General features: G+C 40.5%; 1 protein-coding gene across 1 annotated transcript in view; it reads left to right on the top strand.

Annotated features, from left to right (window-relative positions):
- LOC115044266 (receptor-type tyrosine-protein phosphatase gamma-like) overlaps positions 1 to 24174 on the top strand; it is a 451501-nt gene that overhangs the window by 326655 nt on the left and 100672 nt on the right. The window contains exon 6 of the mRNA XM_029503234.1: positions 18361 to 18427. Within this exon, the coding sequence (XP_029359094.1) occupies positions 18361 to 18427 (67 nt within the window). The remainder of the gene's footprint in view (positions 1 to 18360; positions 18428 to 24174) is intronic.

Raw genomic sequence — 24174 nt, 5'->3', positions numbered from 1 at the left:
TTGCAATCACATTCATGTTTCATTCATCAATGTTTACCTTTGAAATTAGATTTCACCTTTTAAAGCCCCAGGTCAAGGGTTTGATCCCAGAACCTTCTTACTGTGATGCAACAATGCTAATCATTGTACCACAATGCTGCTATGCTGCAGCATTTTCTCTTTATATTTCACTCATGACTATCCAGTCTGGGCATTTTCTTTTATTTGCCCAGGAACCACTCACTGCCCTGCTCACATGCTTCAGTTTGTCTTTAGTAATCTTCGCGTGTGGATGTGTTTGTGTGTGTGTTGGCAGAGATGTATCCTGATTTCAGTGTTTTTTTTTTTTTGTTTTGTTTTGTTTTTTTTTTAGCTCAGCAGTTTCTTCCGTTTTAATTCCAATGGCTCCATTCAGCATTTCCTTATCAGAGAGTGAATTTTACTTTATGCAACATTTATAGGTGTCTCTCGGGCCACTGAGTTGGCAGTTTATAAGGTGCAGTTTAAATCTGCTCAGTGGACTAGTGGTCATTTTGCAATCAACTATTCAGATTCAGGCATTTACTTTTAGTTTTAGTTGGTTTTAGTGAACTTGAACCTTTTCTTTCTTTATCTTTGGATTTTTTCTTTTAAAGCACAGTTTTAGACAAAATATTTCAAAATAAGTCTTTAATTGATTTTAGGCTGAAGATGAATAGATTAATAATCTGTAAAAGGCTGCTGTGTTTATGTTGGACTAAACTTTATAAACCTATTTATTACTTTGTAGACTAACTTTTATATCCAATTAAATATTTCTGTCAAGTTTAGGGAAACCGCAAGATTCTGTTGATTTCCGGCGTGTGGTTGACTCAGACTGTGGCTGACTCAGACTCAGACAGGTGTCTGCGCATGGGTTACTGCTGACAACTGAAGTGAATAACATTGATGACCTGGTTATCATGGCACCTATCATTGAATGGTATATACTGGGCAGCAAGTGAAAAAATTTCTCTGAATTTGATGTGTTGAAGCACAAAAACTGGTGTGAGGAAGTGAAGCTTCTTTAAGAAGGACCAAACTATGATGTCATGATGACTGGGTCAGAGCATCTCCATCACTGCAGCTAAGCACTGTGGGATGTTCCTGGTCTGCTGTTGTCAATACAATGTGCTGGGCAAACAGGTCTGATCCACAGAATGCATACTTCACAAACTCCAGGATTTGGATGTGCTGCTAACGTCTTGGTGACATAAACCACAGCTCATCCTCAGGAGCCAAGTGGAGTTCATGCCTCAACAGGTCAGGACTGTTAACATTCAGATAGATGCCATTGTTATATAAGAAAGGAGGTCATAATGTTATAGCTATTAATTAACATAGATTTGATGTAATAAAGCCTGCATCATATTTCAGTAATCTACTGAATGGAAGATGATGAAATGGTCAACTGCAGGGAGACTAGGTGACTTTTTATCTCTCCATTGTCCTGGCATCTGTCTTTTTTTTTTCATGTTCTAATCTTTAACCACCAACTGATACTGAAACACTCTGATTCAGAGCAACACACATACACACACACATACACAGCCACATGATGGGACTAAATGAACTCAGTGTAATTGTTAATGTGCTAATGAGCTTGTTTATGTGTGACAGTACTGGTAATTGTGTTTCTTGGAGTGCCACAGTATGTTCATCTGTGCAGCTGTGTATAGTTGTGTGCTCAAAGGAAAGGCCCACATTTCTACAGGAATGTGGGCTGTCAGTTGTTTTTTTTTTCATCTGTCCACACACACTAATATGGAAGTTGAAATAGATTTATCCAGTTCTAATGGCAGGTAGAAATTCCTCTGATTTCATCCTGTGTGAACAAAGCCATAGCGGAAGCCTTCAACACCAGCCAGCCGCGATAGAAACCTTTAAACACCCACCAGTAGTGCCATTTAAAATACAAAGAAAAACAAGGAACGCATCAGCTAAATCCTCGTCAACAACCTAAAGTCACTGACAAGAAGCAGATTGTTATGGTTTGCCATGAGAATCATGATGACTGAATTTTGGCTTTTGGATTAATTGCTGCATTATTTTCCAACTGTCCTGTCACTCTTCCCATGTCACACTGTATGATTATCTGGTCCTGTCTTTTTAGTTCTCTGAATTCTATGCCTCGTCAGTTCTGTTTGCCTGTTGAGTTCTTGAAGTCCTTCATTTGGATTTTCCTAATGCTTACTTGGGTTCTTCTTTGTATAAATGTGTATTGTTTATTGTTTAGTATTCAACACCCTTTTTTTAATCTTACTCAATTAATTGTCTGAATTTTGGGTCCAGTCTCTACCCCAAACTGTTTTGAATCCTCGAGTTTGTAATTTGTCCATCTGCCATCTTGATTTTGAAACCATATCTTTAGGAGAAAATGGAGCTGAGGTGGCGCTAACCATCTCTGTACTCTATCCTAATTGTCAGGCTAGTCACCATGTGTGGTACAGTCTGTCAGTCACACGCTGAACACGCACAAATACATATGCTGCCTACATCATTGAAGAACACTTTAAACCAGATTTAGACCTTAAACCTATTAGGAAATTGTTCACTAAGGTTATGCATTAACTGACAAGTATGGAAATTTTCACATAGACCTCAATACTATTCTTATAATTCTGACCAGTGGGGTCACCCCACTATCATTAGAATCATGCTTTAGGCTCCTCAGGATTGGCTTCACTGTACAGACCTGGAACCAATGCTAATGTTTATATACAGTCAAAATTGCATTCCTTTGATTTGATGCCCATGTTATTGAATATATAGATGAATGATGTTCATAGATCTATCATTATAAAGCAATATTACAATTATATTAAGCATTACAATTAATTGTAATGTTTATGTCTGGAGGTGATTGAGTTTAATCCATAAAGTGGTAAATTTCTCAAGAAAAATATTATTTCCAGGAAGCAAATGAGTCCCTTAAACTGCTTTAATTAATATGGTCCTTTTTTTGCTCGTGTCATTTAAATATTTCTTAATATGGTTTTATACCAGCTGTAACAGCTCTCTTTTGGTTTATTTTTTTCACTCCATTGCTTTTTATCTTAGCTTTTACATTTGAATGTGGTGTACAGAACTCAAGTTTCAATCCTGCACTTATTTTTATTGAACAGATGGAGTGTCACCCATATCCATCATTATCCTTGTTAGTGAGGCGATATCACTTTTGTGAAGCAATTTTTTAAAATATATTTGAAGCTTTTTTTTTTATTTCTTGAGAAAGTTTTTAACATATTGCTACTCATGACACAATGACAGCAACACTGGTTTAAAACCAAACTGGATTTCTTGGTGTTTCCCTGCTCTCTATAGGTCAAAGGAAGAATGTGACTGTCACCACGACATTTTCACTTTTCCTGACAGTGCTTCTTGTGGTCAGAAGGTCCACAGGGTACATTTAAATCCACTCTGTGTGATTGCTCATAAATTGGATTGACAGGATTTTTACACCTTGACTTGTAAGGAATCAAATGAAATGAATGAACCAGAACAGACAGTGACATTGATTTCTTTTATATCAACAGGTTTAACTTAAAATTGAAAATTTTGAAAAAAAAAAAGGTAATGGATGAGATGAGATGCCTTTATGGTCACTATATGCAAGAAATGGAGAAAATATGAGTACTCTTCCAGGGACATTTAAAAAATATCACACATTGCATACATAGGCCTACACTCCATTCCGACTATAAGTACAATGCATACACACACAACCTTGGGCTTTATATCAAATGTTTATGTTTTTTTTAATACGGCCTACAAATATATATATAATGCATATATTACACTTGAAAATTGACAAACCTGAGTAAAACAGGATTAGGAAAAATTGTTTGTTTTATGAACACAAATGATTAATAATTAATTTAGTTTGTTTACCCAAGCAGCCAAATAAATTGAGAGGATTCTACATTATCAATGTCAGTGTTGAAAAGGTTCATAGTGTAGCATCAATAAGTGGGGAGATATTTTAGAAATGTGATGACGCCCTTCACATGTTGAAAGTGGTCTGTTTTCACACAGACAAGAACACTCAGTGAGCATAAAAATGGAAACCTCTACAATATGACACAGACGTTTGCAACACATCTAATGTGTACTGCGGTCAGTGGCAATGGATGTAATTGTGCGGTCTCTCTCTGTGCTATGTGCATTGTGTTTCTGCAGCAGCATCTCTGTTGCCTCTGTGTCTCGTATTAATTCAGTTGTCACATTTGTGTTCCAGGACAAATTGGTCCCATCATCTCGACTGAGCTTGGGTATCACACTTTTATGACCCAACACTGCATAGCCCCTGGAGCCTCTGACTGAAATAGACAGCAGCTGTAAACAGCTATCATTGCCCTTTTATTTGCTTATTTACCGCACTGCATGCTTCTACTGTTCACTTCACTTTCAGCTCGAAGCAATACACCAAGGCCCAGCTGGAATGCAAATCACGTGGAACACCCACTCTGCTTTTTACTATTTGTTCCTGAAATTAACATGAGAATCCCACTGAGTCTCATTTCATATGATTTTTGGGACACTGGTATCTCTTTTAATATTATAGAGTGAGATGCAGGGAAGGCTAAAGAGAGAACAAAGAGAATGTAATAAAATTTTTCTTGGACTCTCCGCATTGTAAGTCACACATCGTCTGCTTCCTTACAAAGAATTTAGACAATTACAAGGAACAGGAAGGAAGGAAAGCAATCTGACACACATCTCAAATCAGCCTCAATCCACAGAGGAGGAAGAGAATGATGCATGTGAAGTAGTTAACACCAAAATGTTCAAGAAAGTAGTTTTTTTCCCTTTAAACTTTGAGCTAAGTGTTTTTTCTTGTAGGACGCACGCACATCATGTTCTTGTGCTGTTTATGGTATTATTAAGGTGGAGATTTGGATGGAAATGTCACCCACTGGTTGCTGAACTGCCAACCATGCTATATTTAAGGGGACTAAAGATTGAGACCATAAACTCAGAAACAGGTTTCATGAGCTAATAAAACAAGAGAGAAATGGAACATTTTCACATAGACTTCAAATCAGAATTTGTTTTCTGACTGGTGGAGCTGCCCCTTGATGGTCATTAGATAGAATGCAGGTTTAATCCTTTTCAGCATTAGCTTAAATTTTCAGACCTCCATGAACTCCAAATGTGTCTACTATATTTTCACACAAAAAAAGTGTACAGACTTACAGGCTTTCTGCGTACATTTACAGATGTATGCATAGATGTACGCGTACAGATCTTTCACAGCACTACTTTCCATGTAGATTTACAAGTGTATAAAAATCAATGGGTGGTGAGAATGTACATCCCAGTACACATCTTGAACACCATGGGCCTGATCTACTAAAGGTTTGCTTGTATAAAAACATGTGCAAACCTCATGTCACCCACAAAAAAATGTGCAAGCTGATTTTCTAATGGTACGCACTGAGGACTGTGTCTTTCAAGTGAGGAATTCGACACGCGCTGTCCATTTCGCACCATGGCCTGAATGAACATGGAATATAGAGCGTTTCAGCCCAGGTAAGCAAAATACTGGGCGGAGAAAATGCAGATAAGAAATGTTAGCATACACATTATGATTTATCAAACCTAAAAGTAATTGCAGGGATTATGATTGAGTCTAAATATAATACAGGTGCAAATCATCCCATCTTTATGCAAAATGGCTGCTGTCATTGATGCCAGGAGGAGAAACAGGAACAATGAAAGCAGACACAGAGAATGGATTTTTCTCATTTGCGTCAGTATATTTGGGATGACAAAAATTATTCAGACATATCACTGAGCTTGTGTACAAGAACCGCAAACACAGCCACTTATTGAACGTGCAGGTCGTTTGTGACTCCAGAGGAGTCATAACTAATGTTGTGGCAAAATATCCTGGGTCAGTGCATGACTCATTCATCATGAGAAATTGTATATTTTCAAAGTTAGGACATGGTGAGTATTGTGATGTCTGGCTGTTGCGTGAGTAGTTCTCTATATGCTCTCTCTCTATATATATATCTATATAAATTATTTCTCTCATTGAATAAAATTAAACCATGCATTTTCATATGTTTCAAAGGTGACAGTGCCTTCCGATACTCAACCCTCCCACTCCAGGAGAGAATCAATACAATATGACCCATATACGGAAATGGAACATAGTAGAGAGCACATTTGGGGTTCAGGTGTTTACAACAACAAGCACAAGCACTTCAAATTCAACTGCATAAAATTTAATTTTGCACTTTCGCACTTCCTCCAGACTCGCCATGATGAAAAGGATGGCAGCACGCAAACTCCTCATTTAAACACTCCTGTTTGCACCTATAGTCAGTTTGGCAAAATGCATGCAAACCAAGTGCGCGAAATCTTACCAGGAGCCTGCATTTTAGCACCCCTTATCTAGGATCTTAGTAGATTTAGACAATTTGGGAACAAACGATAAAAATGTGTGAATTTGGGTTTTGGGCCCTTTTCTTTCAAAACATAGTGTTTGGATGTAATTTATATTATTACAGCCTTTATCCCACAGAACATATTATTACATAGTGATGCCCGAGTGGTTAACAACCTATTTTTGATAGGAATGAATTTTCTTCTATTGTTATCATGCTGCACTGTTATAATTATAATGATTGTATTTATGCACATAAACCAGTACATACATGGCTGTCATGAATATTGTTGTGTCTAGGATTGATTGATATGATTATAGTATTGCCTCTTATCAAGTCTCAATCTGGAAGGGATGTTCTTTACTGTGGATTGACTTTGACTATTACTGAAGGAAGGAGTGTAATAATGGTTTAATTTATGGGGGTTTTATTAATTAAAAAGAGTTAAATAAAATCATGCTCATTATATACAGGTGCAAATTTAAAGCATAAACTAGGTGATACAGGTGAGCTTGGACATGTAAATGGAATGGCATGATATAACAATGATAATTAAGCGGGTGGTGATTCTTGAGGGGTTGAGCGAATGAATTACAGATTGTTTATCAAAATACAAGGGCGAGTCCGTCTGAGGAAGGAGAGCTCTAAAACTAAAATTTGATTCACTGTTCTCTAATAGCCATGCCTCGCACCACTCAGAACAACCCGCTGGGGAAGCAAATAAATGCCACCTTATTTGGTAGACGACTCAACTGGCCACGCAGAGCAGGAGATGGCCGACGAGAGCGGCCGCGTCAAGGTCCTTCATCGTGGCCACCCAAGCTAGACTGGTTCTCAGCTGAAGTGGCTGTCGGTCTGGCTCGTCCCTCTTCAGAGGCAGTGTTGTCTTTCGTGCGATTGGCTTTGTTATTAAGTTAATATCCAAATTATTCTTCTCTTTCCTGATGAAAATAGACTGGAACCACGAACAGCACAAGCAGCCCTGGTTACCACAGCAACTTGAAATGCTGGAGGCTGAGTACAGTGCAGCCTGGCTTCAAGTTGGAACTCAGTCCCTGTAGCTTAGCGGCTGAATTCTGACTTCTGAGTTTCTTTTACTTTTGTGGTTGTCATTGCTTCGTCAGGTCTCCTGGGGAAGTTCTCCTCTTCAGAACTTCCCCAGAACTCCATCAAATTCAAGACCGCATAAAATTTAATTTTGACTACTTTTATTTGGGGGCCGACCCACTGGTGTGGTCTGGTTGGTGGCGCGAATTTGGTCCAATCAAAATTTTCCCTCTAACCTCAGGGCAAAGCAAGGGCGGTGTTTGGATTTTAACTACATCTTTCATTCACCCAAGCTTGAAGTTATATGTAAAACAAAGATAAATGTATCGTTTTGATAAGTACAGTTTTCTCTGCTTCTTGTGGTTGCTTCGGTGGACATCTGATTCACTGTAAAGCACAATTAAATGGTTATTAGGTAATGTCAACATCACAGAGCACACAACACATGAACTAAAAAGAACATTTTCATGCATGTCTTGACTGGCTGTGGAAAATCAGAAATGTATGACTATGGACTGTGTATGAGGTTTCTTTTTCTTTATACAGAACAGTAATAGGCAACAACCAAGTACATAGATTACGGTGCTCAGGCAATATGTCATCGGTCCCGGTGGTTTGTCATTCAGGTGGTGCTGTTGTTACATAATGGGAATAGTTCATTGTCCGGTTTCAATTCTATCTCAGGCAAACTATCTTGTAGAAAAATAGTTCGAACAGCTGTTAAGTCCTCTTCTCGCGGGGGAATCAGTTTGCAGTCTCTTATTTAATCGGAATATTCAATTTCTTAGTATATCTTTGTGTCCTTGTTGGCGTGTATGCATTCAAGAGCAGCAATTTGCATCCGTTGCCTGATAATGTTATCAGGCTGATCCGAGTGGAGGGTCAGAGAAGGGGTACTTCTCTGCGGGGTTAGGGAGGTTTATGCTGATTTATGGCATGGTCGGCAATTTATTGCTTGATAAAGGTCCATGATGGCACTTAGCAGAGATCTGTGAAATCTCTGTGGAGGCAACAGTGTCTTTAAAGTCCCCACCCCCACCCCCCCCACCCCCCCACTTTCCAGACCTCACAGCAATATAAATGAATAGTCTGTGTGATTAGTGAATTATGGGTCGTTAAAACCACAATATAAATGCTGGAGTTGTGCATAATCACTGTGCCATATCATACAGTGGGTGCTTTGGCGTTGGGCAATACAGTTCAGAATGGGTGGCCCATGATGATACCTGGCTAAAGAGCTGCCAGAGCTTAGGTTTCCAAATAATATGCATTTTGTTTTCTCAGTTTGATCAACTATTGTTTCCTTCTCTCGATTGGTAAAATTGTGCTGCTTCTTATTTTTCAGTTGTTTCTTAAACGATTCCGCCATTTCTCCTCAGAAATAAAGACAATTCTGGCCCTTTATTTGCAAACCTGGCATTTGGAGATGTGTTCAAATCATCAAGTGGCTTGAAGGCCACAATTTCAGGTTGATTGGAATGTATGAGGGAAAAACACTTGGAACAGACATACGTGGCGAGAAGACTGTGCTCACTTGTTTCCTGTTTGTACACAAATTTGAACAAACTTACCTGTATTAATGGGTGAACAGCTAGTTTAGCACATTATTGCACAGACGAACCATCTAACAATAGAAGAAAAGAACTGTTTTCGGGTCGTGGGGCTGCTGGAGCCAGTCCCAGCACACATTGGGCGAGGGGCGTAGTACACCCTGGACAGGGCCAACACACAAAGACAAACAGAGACAAACAACCACTCACACACACTCCTATGGTCAATTTAACGTTGCCAGTTAACCTATACATGCATGTCTTTGGACGGTGGGAGGAAACCCACACAGACATGGAGAGAACATGCAAACTCTGCACAGAAAGGACCGGGAACCAAACCCGCAACCTTCTTATTGGCAGCCACAACCACTATGCCAACGCGCTGCCCCAAGAACTGTTCAACAATTGTTTAAAATGAAAATTTTAAAACAGTGGCAATTTTTGTGTCCATCTGGTCATAAAGTGCACACTTTTTTTCACTTTTCACTTTCACTATTATGTGCTTATATAAAAACAATAAGACTTTTGTGTTGCGCCTTGTATCCACAGTGTGTACAAGTTGGCACGAGTGGCTGTGCACACTACACTCTTGTTTAAAGGGTTACGGTTAGGGTTAGGGTTCACTTTGCCTCATGTGTATTGATATCTAATGGAGATGTGCACACAGTGCTGAACAGGGGGTAAAGTATATGAAATCTCTCATACTAGGAATGACACATGGACAGGAAGCAAGACTGTGATTATTTGGACGATTTTCTATTTTTTTTCCCAGAAATTCCAGGTGGTTCGTAAAGTTCCCGTTATTTTGTGTATCTCTGAAAAGAGCCTTTGTTGCAAATGACATGCTGCTGCCATGACTGCACCCTCTCCATTACAGTGGACGCAGTGGGTCTCCTTCAGTTAGATTGCTCTGCCTGTGGCACTGAAATGCATCTTTGCTGCATTAGTGAGAGCAACACCTCAAGGAATACATGTGACATCCTCATTTCAACTGTTTCCATCTGAAGGAAGTTGTGTTAAACATATGTGGCCCTAACACACTTCAGTCACCTCTGGATTGATCCTGCTGATACACACTGCCAAGATGAGATGCTGCCAAAAGCAGCTGAACTGCCAGTGCAGCCCAGTGGAGACAGTAATTGCACACCTCAAGGTGGGAGTTGAAGTAACTAGGTAAGCAGTAAAAAGCCTTCATCTCTTACAATACAGTGGGCAAGCGGGCCCACTGCTTGGCAGTGTCGAGCAGTTTGAGGACAGTGCTGCCTCAATCCAGGTTTCATCCCAGGCTCTGTGGGATAAAGGCTGTCCACTGGGGAGTGACATTTTATTGTTTTTCTTTGTTTGTTGTTAATTAAGAGAGAGGGAGACTGGGAGGCTTTGCCAAACCCAAATCCTCCCCCATTGGTGGCCCAGTATGATGCCAGAAATCCAGGCAAAGAGACATTTCTCATGAAAAGAAAACAGAGGGGAGGGGTGGATTAATAAAGTCAATGGTCAATGATAGGTGGCAGGACCTGCAGAGAAAGAGAAGGTGAACTTGAATAAAAAGCCATGCAGTGTTCTTTTTAACCCATCTGAACCAGAGTGGGAGCAGTAGGGGGATATGTTCAGTGAATCTACCGTGAAATAATGTTAAACGCTTTAAATATGTATTCTATTATCTGAAACTGGGCCAAGATTCAATAAGACTACAACAGTGGACTGCAGCACAATAGATGATCCTTCAATGTGGTTTTAGTCACCAGATTTCAAACTTGCGCAGTTGTCCATAGTTTGACTATATATGAATTCTGAAAATGGAGATCTTAGATTGAGAATCATGAAAAATGTCCGTAGGAATACAGAAGCTGTGAGATGTGGTTCATAAACCCACATATTTTCAGGATGCGTGTACAGAAGCAGCTATCTTTGTTTTACATCTCATTCAGATGTCAAGCCGCTCAAACATTTCCCATTTAAGATTATTAGAATGAGTGAGTCAGAGCCAGATACAGCAGTTGCTGTTTTTTGTGAGAAGGATATGATGGCTGGCAGTATTGTGAAACAAAAGGTTTCAACAAGGTGTCAGTTCTAAGTCTAAGACTCATGTCTAGGGCCTGAACTTATCAGCCCAATCAACTCCAGGAAAGGCTCTTTCTTTTACAATTACACATTATCAGATCCACAAGGTGTGCGACTGAGAAACATAGCTGAAACACCTCTTGTATAGACACCGTTAGTGCTCATGTATTGCATGAACGTGCAGGCAGAAATGGACAACTAGTAGCAGTTCAGCAGGTCAGGATCTCAGAGCATTGAGAAACCCAACATAGTTTTTTCAGCGCAGAAGTGTCATTATAGATCTATAGTGACCAGAAGAAGAAATCCCAGTCTCCATCAAGCTATTCCTGGATCAGTCTCTTCTAACTTGGTCTTCTTAAATCTATGCTTTGTCTCCTTCGCCTGCATCTGAAAATGGCCATTAAGCCCAGAATCCTTTTGTCTATGTCTACTCTTTAGTCCTGCTCAAACAGGGATCAAAATCCCAATATCCTCTTACCAAGTCTGAGAGTGACATGAAAGTCAGTCAGTCTTCTTTTACGAATTCTAAAGAGGTGGAGAGCAGAAAAATAACGTCAGAGTTTCTTGTGTGCCTTTCTCTGCCACCCACTGATAAATTGTTTGAAAGGAGTCCAACCGTCACATCTATTACGCCATTGATGCATCAGCAGTTAGTGCTGCCATCGTCAAGAGAAGGAAATTAGCCTCTGTACAACACAGGAGGTGAAGGAAGTCAAGAGAATGAGGATGCATGGTGAGGGATACTGGACTGATGACAGTCTGAGGAAGGGACGGTGGGGACAAGAGAGAAAAGTGGTGGAGTAGAGAAATATGAGGACGTGTCACATTGTGCAGTTTTGTTTTTGTTTTTTTTTTTTCCTTTCTGACGTGTCGCTGCAGTGGTTTGTCCCTGGAGAGAGTGAGAGAGAAAAAAAGAGCTGTGGGAGTGAATGAAGAGAAAGAACAAAAGATGCAGGATTTGAAGAGAAAGAACAGGGTAGATGGCGAGAAAGAGAGTAGGACATTGTGAAGTGAGGCCTGGTGGCTGAGGATCTCAAGGGACATGCCTGTGGGCTTTCAGAGACAAACATTAATAATGAAACCCTAATTCCCCCCGTCCTCCTTTCTTTCTCTCCTCCTCTCTGTCTCTCTGTCTGTCATTTTCTGTGTCTCCGTGGCTGCCTTGATTTCTCTTGAACTCTTTCCCTTTACACGCACACTTCTTTCCTCACCCACTTTCTTGCCTAGTTCTAAAAACAAGCTCCTTATTGCAGTTCCTGTCAATTTCTGCTGCTATTTGAAATGATTACATGTCATGTGTGTGCGTGTGCATGTGCCTATGTGTATGTGTATGTTTGAGAGAGAGAGAGAGAGCAACAGAGAGAGTGAGTAAGTGAGTGTAAGACTGCTGGGAGTCGTACACTACTACATTTAAACTTTTTCTCCTTTCCTAAAGTTGCTTTCTTATTTGCTGTATGCTCTATCAACTGCTTGATCAGCTGAACATTGTGTTGTTATATGAACTCTGAAGCCCCAGGTCCACATATTACCCTTTCACTCATGTAGCACACAACTGGAGATTATCCATGTCAGATGTTCTCCCCTTTTGGAAATACTTTGGTTCAAGTGAGAGATGCCAACTGCATCAAGCGAATACAGGAGTCTTGGCAGGCTTGTCCTACATGTCCATTTTCTTGCTCTAAATGCTCTGAACGGTCTATTCATTCCGCATTGTCTATTCACACAACAGCACAAAACAATGGTATTGTAAGTACTAATGTCTGGCAGGGTAAAGTCTGTTTCGTGTACTCTCCAACTCATCAGTATGTTTGTGTTCCCACCTGTCTGGGTAATGTTTAGATATGTTCAGGGCTGCAGCATAATGAGACAATGGCTTTTCATGTCATGGCATTTGGCGTTCACTTTGCATTTGTTATATGGCTTCCAGGAGCTTTTAGCATTGGAATTAGCATTGGAATTTTAGCTCTTTAATGTTTCATGCTATCATACAACTTTTCACATTCCAAAAAGACAGCCTCAGACAAAAGCTTCCATCTCTTCCTGATATTAAAATCATATGTATCTGCACATTCTGCCTATTCACAATGCCTCTTCATCTACAATCACCAAGGTTGCAGGACACCTTTGAGACATAACTGGTGGCTACCTATTCTTCTTTGACCATTTAACACCTGCACAAGCTGAAAAAAATCAGGCCTTACCAGAATCGGTAGGCTACCTAATATTTGGTTCAGGCCCTTATTACCTCTCACCCTCTCACCTCCAATACTGCATTACTCCTCTAACAGGCCTTCCTTCAGGTGCAGTGGGAACCTTACAGATAGTCCAGAATTTGGCAAGGCAGGAGTCAATCCTAACACTTAACGAATGGGTCCCTCCAAGATACGTAGTCTGATGCTGCCATCTTTGACCTTAAAGTAACTGCAGTGCAGAATGTTCTTGCCTGTGGTTTTATGATAGCTGAACAAGCAACTGAATGAACAGGACTGGCCCAGCCCCCGCTAACTTCAAGAATCTCCTGACTCATCTCTTCAAGGGCCACTTTAGGCCTAACTTGAACTTAATTTACACTTTCTGTGTGTGTTTTTTTAAATGATCTCCTTGCAATTTTCCATATTGAACTTCATCAGTAATTACTTCCTGATCTCCTTCTGTACTGCTTTAATGTTGTTCCTCACTTGTAAGGCACTTTGGATAAATCATCAACCAGATGAGTAAATCTAAAATGTAAATGACACATTATCTCAGTTAGGTGAAAAAAAAAAAAAAAAAAAAAACATGTTGCATGTGGAGGTTAGGAGGGGTCCTTTTCACATAAAAAAATACATTGTAAGGTGACACCTCATCAGCATGATGTAGGGAAATTCTTGAAAGGTGCAGTGACATCCATGAGTATGCTGGGATGAAAGAGGGGACTGGAATGTTAGATTTTTCTTCATTATAAATTAATTTCTGATTTATTTTTGAAAAAAAAAAAAAATTTGTGATCCCCATATTGCATGAACAGTTTTTATCCTCCTTATTTTTCTGTGTACTGTTTGTCATGTGGGGAAACAAACAAACAATAACAACAAAAAAAACTATGTCAAATCTCACGCTCACTCTAACCCATTCACCTGGGCAGCAAAATGAAAAGCAAGCATTCTGAATTCTGCATTCACCATGATGACAGCGCATCCTTTTTCATCCTGCTATCAGGGTAACCGTAACACAAGTATCGTGAAGAAATCTACTGCAAAGTAACCTACAGATACCTCCTACTACTCCTCCAACCGTGCATTGTTGCTAAGCTTTTTGATTTTACTCGCATCTCTTTCTTGTCATGTTTTACAAGTTTGCGTAACTCTGTATATTCAGCTAAAATCAAGTATCAAGATGTTTGTAATACAGAGCATACACTGGCCACGATTAGTTTATTCAGATTAAGTATCCAGACACATATCACAATTGAAAGCAATTGATTTACATGCATACTTTTATGTGAATGATACAGTGTAACTGAAAGTTCAAGTGTGTATAGCAAAATTTTATGAAATTGCAATTGAAAAGGTCAGTTAATTTCATAATTTTTTCCCCAAAAGGACTTGTGTTTCCTTCAGAGCCCCCAGCTCTGTGGATACAAACAAAGATGTGGTTTCACGAACTGGAAGACTGATTGCAATCAGCCAAAACCAAAATGATCATGGCACTTTCAACAAATGTGACTGGGACATGCCAAAAATTGCCGCTTGTGAATCTGAAAGTGGCCTGACAAACAAGAGGAAAACAGAGAGACTGAAAAAGTCACCTCATCCAACTTGAGTTGACAGCTTGAACCAGGTGGCAGTCCTACATGATGTTATCCATTGGTTTAAGATCTGCTGTTCTGATGCCTCTGCATTGTAATTTGGAAACCATAGAAGGCGGAGCTGAGGAGAGGTGAGGGCTGGATTTGACCTGCTCTTTACTCATTTCTGAATGTGTTGTGTTGTCTGTATATATCACACAGTAGCCATGGAGAGAGGCTTTTGGAACATTTTTTTTTTTGTAAATGGAAGAATCTGTTTTAAAATATGAATGTCATTTGTTTTGAAGACTTGAAACGAAAGACTTAAACTTTAATCTCATGATGAAAAAAAAACTACTGAGTTAGTAAATCATGTGAGAAGTATAAACATTTTTGCATGAAATTAAAGGGGAACTTTTACCCCATATTGGTCATTAGATAGCAATGAGATTTAAGGCACTTTATCTGTGGCTTCACTTTACAACCTAGGAGCTTAGTCTATGGGTCCCACTAATGTAGAGCAGGATTCTTAAAGAAGACATGGGAGATTTGACAGAGGCCCTGAAGGAGATAGTGCTCTTTATTTAAATTGCTCTGGGTAAAGAACTGTTACCCTGTGAAGGAAACGGTGTACTTCTCCTGGGCAAACATCCAAACAGCAACTGTTGGTGAGCAGCAGGGACAGTTTAGAATTGGAAGACAGGCTTCCATCCACCAGCCAGTTCCCAACACCTCCATAATCAGCTCTTCATGCATCATGGTAACATTTGTGTGCAGGATCACTTACCGCAACCATGTGAGAAAGAAGAATGAACAATATATTTGTATTTCCCACTCACTTAAGGGAATTATACAAAATTGTTCGACATATCATCCACAGAAATGGGTTGCTGTGGAACAGGATTTGCTCATGTGCTTGATGAAAGCACAGAAATTGAACAGACTGTGCTTTGTTCTATGCGCTTTTGCTACGGTCCAAGCAGGCAGGCAGTGTGAGTACAAATCCCAGTAATCCTTCACACCAAACCTGATATTTAAATCCAACTAGCCAACAAGTGTGTGTTTCAAAATTCAACTGAACATTGTGTGTGTGTTTGTTAAACCCCTAGGTTAAGTGTGTGTCACCAAATCCAGGAGAGAAAAGGCGGTGGGGAGGGAGGATGCGATGGAATGAGGGGAGCCATGACAGCAGTCTTGGCAGTCTCTTAGTTGTTGGATTTGGATGCTGGCAGTGAGTTTGTGGTTGTTTGGGTCCATTTGTCGTTTACCCAAAGAAGCTGTTACACATGATGGCTGTGAGTAAAAAACAAAACAAATCACGGGCTTAAGAAAAATGACCCTTTATAGATATGCTGAAATCTAATTAATCATTGCATTCTTTATTTATCATTTACTTAATCATCATAATCATTGTGTAACTAGTTGCCAGAGTTGTTGTAGCAGTGTGTAACATCAATTGCAACAGTAGCAACTTCAGCGCAGAAAATAAGAGTATGGTAGTAGAAGCAGCACTAACCCAGTTGACGAGGGCCGAACGACTGGTGAGCCCAGTTGTTCCATCATTCACAGCAGTAGTTTTATCTGCTGCATGATCTACAACCTGCTATCATACTAGAAGTTGTATTAGCAAGATAATATGTGGCACAGAGTCCTCATATCAACATTATTACACAAAACTGTCAGCTTTCACTATGGCTTTTGTGTGTCTTTCATATATGTGACAGAAAAAATCTAAATGCCTTGCACGGTGAAAAATAAGCAGGAAATTCATTTAAAATTAAAAAAGTGAAACATTCTCTTTGTAGAGATGTTGGGCTAGCAGTGCAAGCACCAACATCACCACCTAACCAATTTGCCTCTGGCAAATGTGTGCTTGTGAGCTCCATTGAATCAGCTCATTACCTATGCAGAAATCAGTTTGCCAACATTAATGTCCACATGCAAATGAGTGCGGATCCTATACTTGAGCATGAGAAGAGTAACTCAGCAGTTTGTTGAAGAAATAGCAATTTCAAGTAAGAAAAACACTATGCTGAATCACTTGAAATGTGAGTTGTGTTTGTATTTATTAAAGGTGGGGTTGTTTCAATCTATAAGCCACTGTGGTCGTGTAGATAGTTGCACTAGGTTGTAGTATCATATAGTGTAGCATCCTGCAGTATGGCAGTGATTATATTCATTACAAAAGCCAGTTAAAACATAATTTCTTATATCTCAGTCTTATATCTGACACTTCTGGTCATGCAAAGCTGAATTAATACACACCTCTTATAATATTGCAAGGGCCCACAATGCTAATGTCATAATTAATTAATGTAGTCAGCGGTTAGCGTTTAGTGTAGAGATGGGCTTTGGGTACTAATGCTTAAAATATTCATACTCTGTTGCACATGTTGTGCAGTTGTGGGTGTGGTGTCATAGGTTGTTTCAAAGATGCAAGCAATGAAAAATGAAACTAAAAACAACTCTTGGCTATTTTGAATAATCTAGACCTCAACACTGAAGGTTAAAAAAAAAAAAAAGTTGCTCTATGAAACCTGTTGACAGCCTAACAAAGTGAAGCCAATTATGACTTAAAAGAACTGATGCTTCTCTAAAAATGGACTTTCCTTGCCTTTTTTCTTTTTCTTGTTAATGTTTAACATGTAAAAAGCCAGTCGATGGTGTTAGCATACTCTGCTGTCTCCCTTAATTGTCCATCTTGCTCCTCGTCCCACAGCATGCTTAATAACAATGATTTTTTTGCCATTTCAACAGCATGTCATTCAAATGAATCTAATCCAGCAGCCTCTTACAAGGACACACAACCCACACTCACACAAATACAGAAAGAATGTGTGTCCATCAAACTTATATACCTTTTAGAGTCCGGTGGTTTTCTTTTTAACAAATCGCATCACAGCAACTTGGTTTGGAATAACACAAAGCAACCAAACAGGTTGTTTTTCTCAGCCCTTCTCACTACATGTGCCTTTGGAGAGGCTTAGTTTTTTATTGATTTCCAGGCACCATGACAACAATGATGCTGTAATTGAAGACAATGAAAACCAATGTGTTGCTATGACATCACACACACTCTGAGTTCATATGGAGAGGGCCTTTGAGAGCTTCTTGATTGCCACTTGTTTCTCTTAATTACATTGCACTTGTTTTGTCAGTTTTTCATCTGTGCTTTTCCACTCTTTTCCCCCACCTTTGTCGCTTTAAACGCCCACTCCATTCCCTTGATTTAACCTCAATGGGATTTTTTTGCTAGATGTGTGCTATATATAAGTTCACATAAAATATAACCGTAGGGGACTGAGTCCATGCAGAAAGGTATTGCAGTCTATGAAGCAGGTAGTTTGATTAAAATATGAAGAATTGGTCCTGGCCACCCATACGGGTGTCTCAAGGGCAGCTGGTTTTGATGTGGTTTGTGCGCTCAGTGGTCTGGGATATGTTTAAATGGTCTGAAGAAATATGAATAGTTCAATTACTATTTTCTATGAATAAAACTGCTACGTGGTGAATCCTGTATTTATTTCTTTTTATGTTACCTCAGGTGGGAGGGAAGGACAACCCTGCTGTCGAACCCATAATCCACGGCCTGAAGGGAGTAGTGCATCATGGTGAGTTGCTGCCCTAGTGCTCCAATCGCACAGGGAATAATAGCTCAAGTTCTCCGAATGCATATATATTAAGCATACATAAGTACCCAAGGTTTAACCTTTTTTAGCTCATTGTTATTTCTTCTCCAGCCCACACATTAGCTGCAGGGTAAATGTGTGGGTTGCATTATGACCTTATTTAATTTCAGCATCCATATTTCAACACAGAAATACATGCAGTGAAGTATATATCTTATTAGGACTCCCATGCATTCTGTTATTATGCATTCTGTATGGTTAAAAAAGTGAAGGTTGAAAGAAGTGTAAGTATTTCATCTCTACAGACCTGCTTGTAGCAGTCGATGTTGAAGGTTTGACTTCACATTTACTGTACTTCCAGGAGCTGTTGCTGTCTGCCAACTAGCTTTCAGTATTCTGAGGACATCAGATTCACTCAGATTAACTAATTCAGTTCAGTTGAATGCTGCTGCATTCATCTGCATGAAAGCAGCACAATATATTGACAAAGACAAATCCAGATCCAAGTCCAGATCAGCTTTGTGAAGCGATGATACATTATATTTGGACTGCATATTTTCTGAGGTAATTTCTTCACTATATTCAAGAAGGCGTCACACCCACTCAGCTTGTGCCTCACCACGCATTCTCCTGCACCTGGCCTCCTCAGCTGAAGCTCCTCTCCCTGCTCCAGAGGACCACCTTTTTACCAAGCTGGATCTTTGCAGTGCCTACCATCTGGTCTGCATTAGAGAGGGGGGCGAATGGAATACGACCTTCAATACATCATCTGGTCACTACAAATACCTGGTGATGCTTTTTGGACTGTTCAGTGACCCTGCTGTTTTCCATGCCATGGTCAATGATGTACTCTGGGACATCAACATCTATGTTTTTGCTTATCCCAAAGATACCCTCATTTTCTCCAAGACTTGAGATGAGCATGTCTGTCATGTCTCTGTGCTTCAGTACCTCCTTGAGAACTCCCTGCATGTCAAAGGAGAGAAATACAAGTTCCATGTCCAGTCTGTGTTGTTTCTTGGGTACACCATGGCAAAGGGCGGACTCCAGATGGACCCTTTCAGTCTCACTGTCACCTCCTGATCTGTTGCTGATTCCTGTGAACAACTGCAACTTATCCTGGCAGATTCAGGCGGTAAAATTGGCCTTGTAGGAGTGCCGGCACTGGTTGGAGTGCACCAAGGAGCCATTCTTAGTTTGGACAGACCACAAGAACCGCAGGTTCCTCCGCTCTGCTAAGAGACTGAACTCCTGCCAAACCCACTGGTCCCTGTTCTTCACCTTCACCTACTACCTAGGATCTCGCAACACCAAGCCAGATTCCCTGTTCCAGCAGTTCCAGAAGTTCGAGGATCCTGCTGTTGTGCACTAGCAGGAGTAATTTGGAGATTGGCAATTAATATCAATGATTGTGAAACTGATTATTGATATCTAAGAATAAATACTATAAGTAGTATATTTAGGGGCACCACCCTTTTACCAGGGACCAATGTCCAAATTAGCAAAAATCAATATCAAGTCTCAAAAGGGTTAACAAATGGGGTAAATTCGGGCACTGACTGTTATGTATCCAGCAATTGTCACAATTATTGCCACAAGAATCACAAACAACGATGGTTTAAAATATAACAGAATTTATACACAGCAATAGTTATTCAAAATAACATCACTCTGGATTAATGGCTGTTATAGTTTGATTATCCAATGACACACATCAGCTACTAATCTACAATGGGTAACACACATGAAATAATCCAATATGGATAGCCTTAGTGATGGTGATAGCTATAGTGATAACAATAGTAATATTATATGCAGTAACACTAATAAATAGTGATAGCGATGGCAATCAAAATAGCACAGCAACAGCAACCACAAATGCACCAGTCTATCTATGGATTTTAAGGGTGTATGTGTGTGGGTGTGGGTGTGCATGAGGGGAGGAAAGAGAAAGAATGTGTGAGCGTTTGTGGGTGTGTGTGAGCAGTAAAGATGTCCGGAGAGTCACGTGAGTGACGTCTTTACTGACCAAGGTGAGGTGAGCCAAGATGGCGACTGGTGCCGCATGTGAATGTGTGTGAGGGGAAGAAAGAAAAGATTGCAGATGACGTCACCACAGTTGATTATTACAGTATCACTACACAATAGTTGAGCCGGCGAACGGTGTTCACACGTCGGGTATTGGTCCATTAAATAGTGATATTGCTCAATCACTGATCACGGTGACGGCCGACACGAGATCTGTAGCACTAATCAATTTTGCAATTTATGAGATTTAAGGGATTTAAGGAAATAAAACAAAGCAAACAAGCTAGAACTGAATACCAAATAAACAAAAGACACGGTAAAACAAAATGCTATGCACGATATTCTAATTATCTCTGATCCTCTCAGCACGTGGATCAGCTCATCATGCGGCAGTCTGCACTGAGTTTGAGGAAAAAAAAGAAAACACACAAAAAGCACAGCAGTCTATGCTCATCCCGTTGAAGACTGTGACCCAGGTTTTTGTGGTAGTAGGATCCAAATGTTTGGTGTTGTTCCCTTCAGCGATCCGGTCGAGACAATAGCTGGGACAGCTCTCTACTTCAACTAGAGCCTGGAAAAAAGCGAAGGTGGAGGGCCATGGAGAGTCTTTACCACCTGTGTGACATTATCAGGGACCCCTGCTCAGGGTATTGGTGTCCAACCATTATCCTCCTGTTCAAACTCGGAACCACAACTTAGGGGTGGATCCTCGGGGTCGTGGTGCCATTTTCAGGCAGGCAGACAACTCAGGCTTCAGGAGGGACATGTAGGCCTCTCTATTGTTCTTTCCAACGTACGTGGGAGGCGATCCCAACACTGCTGAGGAGCCGACCACCATCCTTCCTTTTCATGTGTCTTTGCCACCCTAACCTGGGACATTCAAATCAAATCAAATCAGATTTATTTGTATAGCGCCAAATCATAACAAAGTTACATCAAGGCACTTTACATATAGAGCAGGTCTAGACCAAACTCTTTATAAATTTATTTAAAGAGACCCAACAGATCCCCCGATGAGCAAGCACTTGGCAACAGTGGCAAGGAAAAACTTCCTTTAAGAGGCAGAAACCTCGAGCAGAACCAGGCTCAGGGGGGGCGGCCATCTGCCTCGACCGGTTGGGTTGAGAGAGAGAGAGAGAGACAGGCAGGCAGGCATTGGAGGGTGGGGGTGTAGGCAGGAACATGTTGTTGCATGAAGTTCATGGAGTTGAGCTGTAATACAGAATTCATGCTATATGGGACCAGCAGGTGTTGCAGGAACATGGGATGGAGATGACTCACCACCTGCAGGATGAGGACAGGGAGAGAGAGGAGAGGAACTGGGAGAGACAGAGACTTTGGCAGAACATGGTTAGTAAATGCAGTATAAATGCTTAGAACTGGGTGAAACTGTTTTTTTTTTTTTTTTTTTTTTTTTTAAGAAGGATGGTTTTTATCAGCGCATGCAAGGAAGGAGTTAGAGAGAAAGAGGGAGAGAGGGTGACAGGGAGAGACAGAGAGCGAGAGAGAGAGAGAGAGAGAGAGAGAGAGAGAGAAGCTCAGTCCTTCCCCCAGCAGCCTAGGCCTATAGCAGCATAGCTAAAGAGTAGAGGACTTTTTAACTGTACGCTCTGTCATACAGGAAAGTTTTAAGCCTGGTCTTGAAAGTTACTAAAGAGTCCGCCCCCCGGACCGATGCTGGGAGTTGGTTCCATAGAAGAGGAGCCTGATAACTGAACGATCTGCCTGCAGATTTACTCTTGGAGACTCTAGGAACCACAAGTAAACCTCCATCTAGAGAGCGGAGTGGCCTGCTAGGACAGTAAGGAACTATGAGCTCTCTGAGATACGATGGAGCTTGGCCATTAAGAGCTGTATACGTTAAAAGAAGGATTTTGAATTCTACTCTATATTTTACTGGCAGCCAATGAAGAGCAGCTAACACGGGAGAGATGTGATCTCTTTTCCTAGTTCCTGTTAATATTCGTGCAGCAGCGTTCTGAATTAACTGAATGCCTTTTAGAGATTTGTTTGGACATCCAGATAGTAATGAGTTACAGTAGTCCAGCCTAGAAGTTACAAATGCATGGACTAGTTTTTCTGCATCATCCTGAGGAAGGATGTTTCTGATTTTCCTAATGTTTCTCAGGTGGAAGAAAGCTGCCCGACTAACTTGTTTTATGTGAGGGACAAAGGACATGTCCTGGTCAAAAATTACTCCAAGGTTTCTTACAGTGGAGCTGGAGGCCAAAGTAATGCCGTCCAAACTGATGAGATGATTAGATAGTATTTTTCTGAGGTGCTTAGGACCGAGTACAATAACTTCTGTTTTGTCAGAGTTGAGAAGTAAAAAATTTCCAGTCATCCAGACTTTTATGTCTTCAAGACATGCCTGCAGTCTGACTATCTGACTGACTTCATTTGGCTTCATTGATAGGTACAGCTGAGTATCGTCTGCGTAGCAGTGGAAATTGATGCTGTGTTTCCTAATAATGTTGCCTAGAGGAAGCAGATAAAGCGTAAAGAGGATTGGTCCAAGTACCGAACCCTGCGGGACTCCATGACTGACTACAGTACATGAGGAGGAGCTGTTGTTTACATGAACAAACTGATGTCTATCTGATAAGTAGGATTTGAACCACTTTAGTGCAGTTCCTTTAATTCCAATTTCATGTTCCAGTCTCTGTAGTAAAATATCATGATCTATGGTGTCGAATGCAGCACTAAGATCTAGAAGGAGAAGTATGGAGGCTGATCCATCGTCTGAGGCCATTAGAATGTCATTGGAGACTTTAACCAGTGCTGTTTCTGTGCTATGATGGGCTCTAAATCCTGACTGAAACTCTTCAAACAAACTGTTCCCATCCAGATGCTCGTGTAGTTGTTTTGCTACAGCTTTCTCAATGATTTTAGAAATAAATGGAAGGTTCGATATGGGTCTATAGTTTGCCAAAACATCTGGATCAAGATTAGGCTTTTTAAGCTGGGGTTTGATGACCGCAGTCTTAAGTGCCTGAGGTACATAACCCAGAAATAAAGTCAGATTAACCAAATCTAGAATGAACGGCTCAATTACATAAAAGATCTCTTTAAAGAGGCTAGTTGGTACTGGGTCTAATAGACAGGTTGACGGTCTGGATGATGAAACTATAGAAGCTAGCTCTGAGAGATTTAGAGGTGAGAATGATTCCAGATGTAAAAGAGGCGCCACAGCTGATTCAGCAGTTGCCGTCTTCAGAAGGGGATTTTTATCTAACGTAGGCAAGAGCTGATAAATTCTTTCTCTGATCGTGAGAATTTTGTCTGAAAAAAAACTAATAAAATCATTACTGCTTAGAGCTAAGGGGATCACTGGTTCAACTGAGCTATGGCTCTCTGTCAGCCTGGCTACAGTGCTGAAGAGAAACCTGGGGTTGTTCTTGTTTTCTTCTATGAGTGCTGAGTAATATGAACTTCTAGCACTGCGGAGAGCTTTTTTATACGTTTTTAGGCTGTCTTTCCAGGCTCTGTGAGACTCTTCTGACTTACTGGAACGCCAGTTTCTTTCTAATTTCCTTGATGTCTGCTTCAAGGTACGGATTTGGTAACTATACCAGGGAGCCATCCTCCTCAGATTGAATACTTTCTTTTTGAGAGGGGCGGCATTATCAAGATTCGAACGCAGTGTGGCCATAGTGCTAGTCACAAGGTCATCAACCTGCGTATGGGAGAAATCCTCATTT

The sequence above is a fragment of the Echeneis naucrates genome, chromosome 5 (assembly GCF_900963305.1).
Source record: "Echeneis naucrates chromosome 5, fEcheNa1.1, whole genome shotgun sequence".
Taxonomy (NCBI): domain Eukaryota; kingdom Metazoa; phylum Chordata; class Actinopteri; order Carangiformes; family Echeneidae; genus Echeneis; species Echeneis naucrates.
Note: the sequence above shows the minus strand (reverse complement) of the source record. Positions and strands in the feature narration are given on the sequence as shown.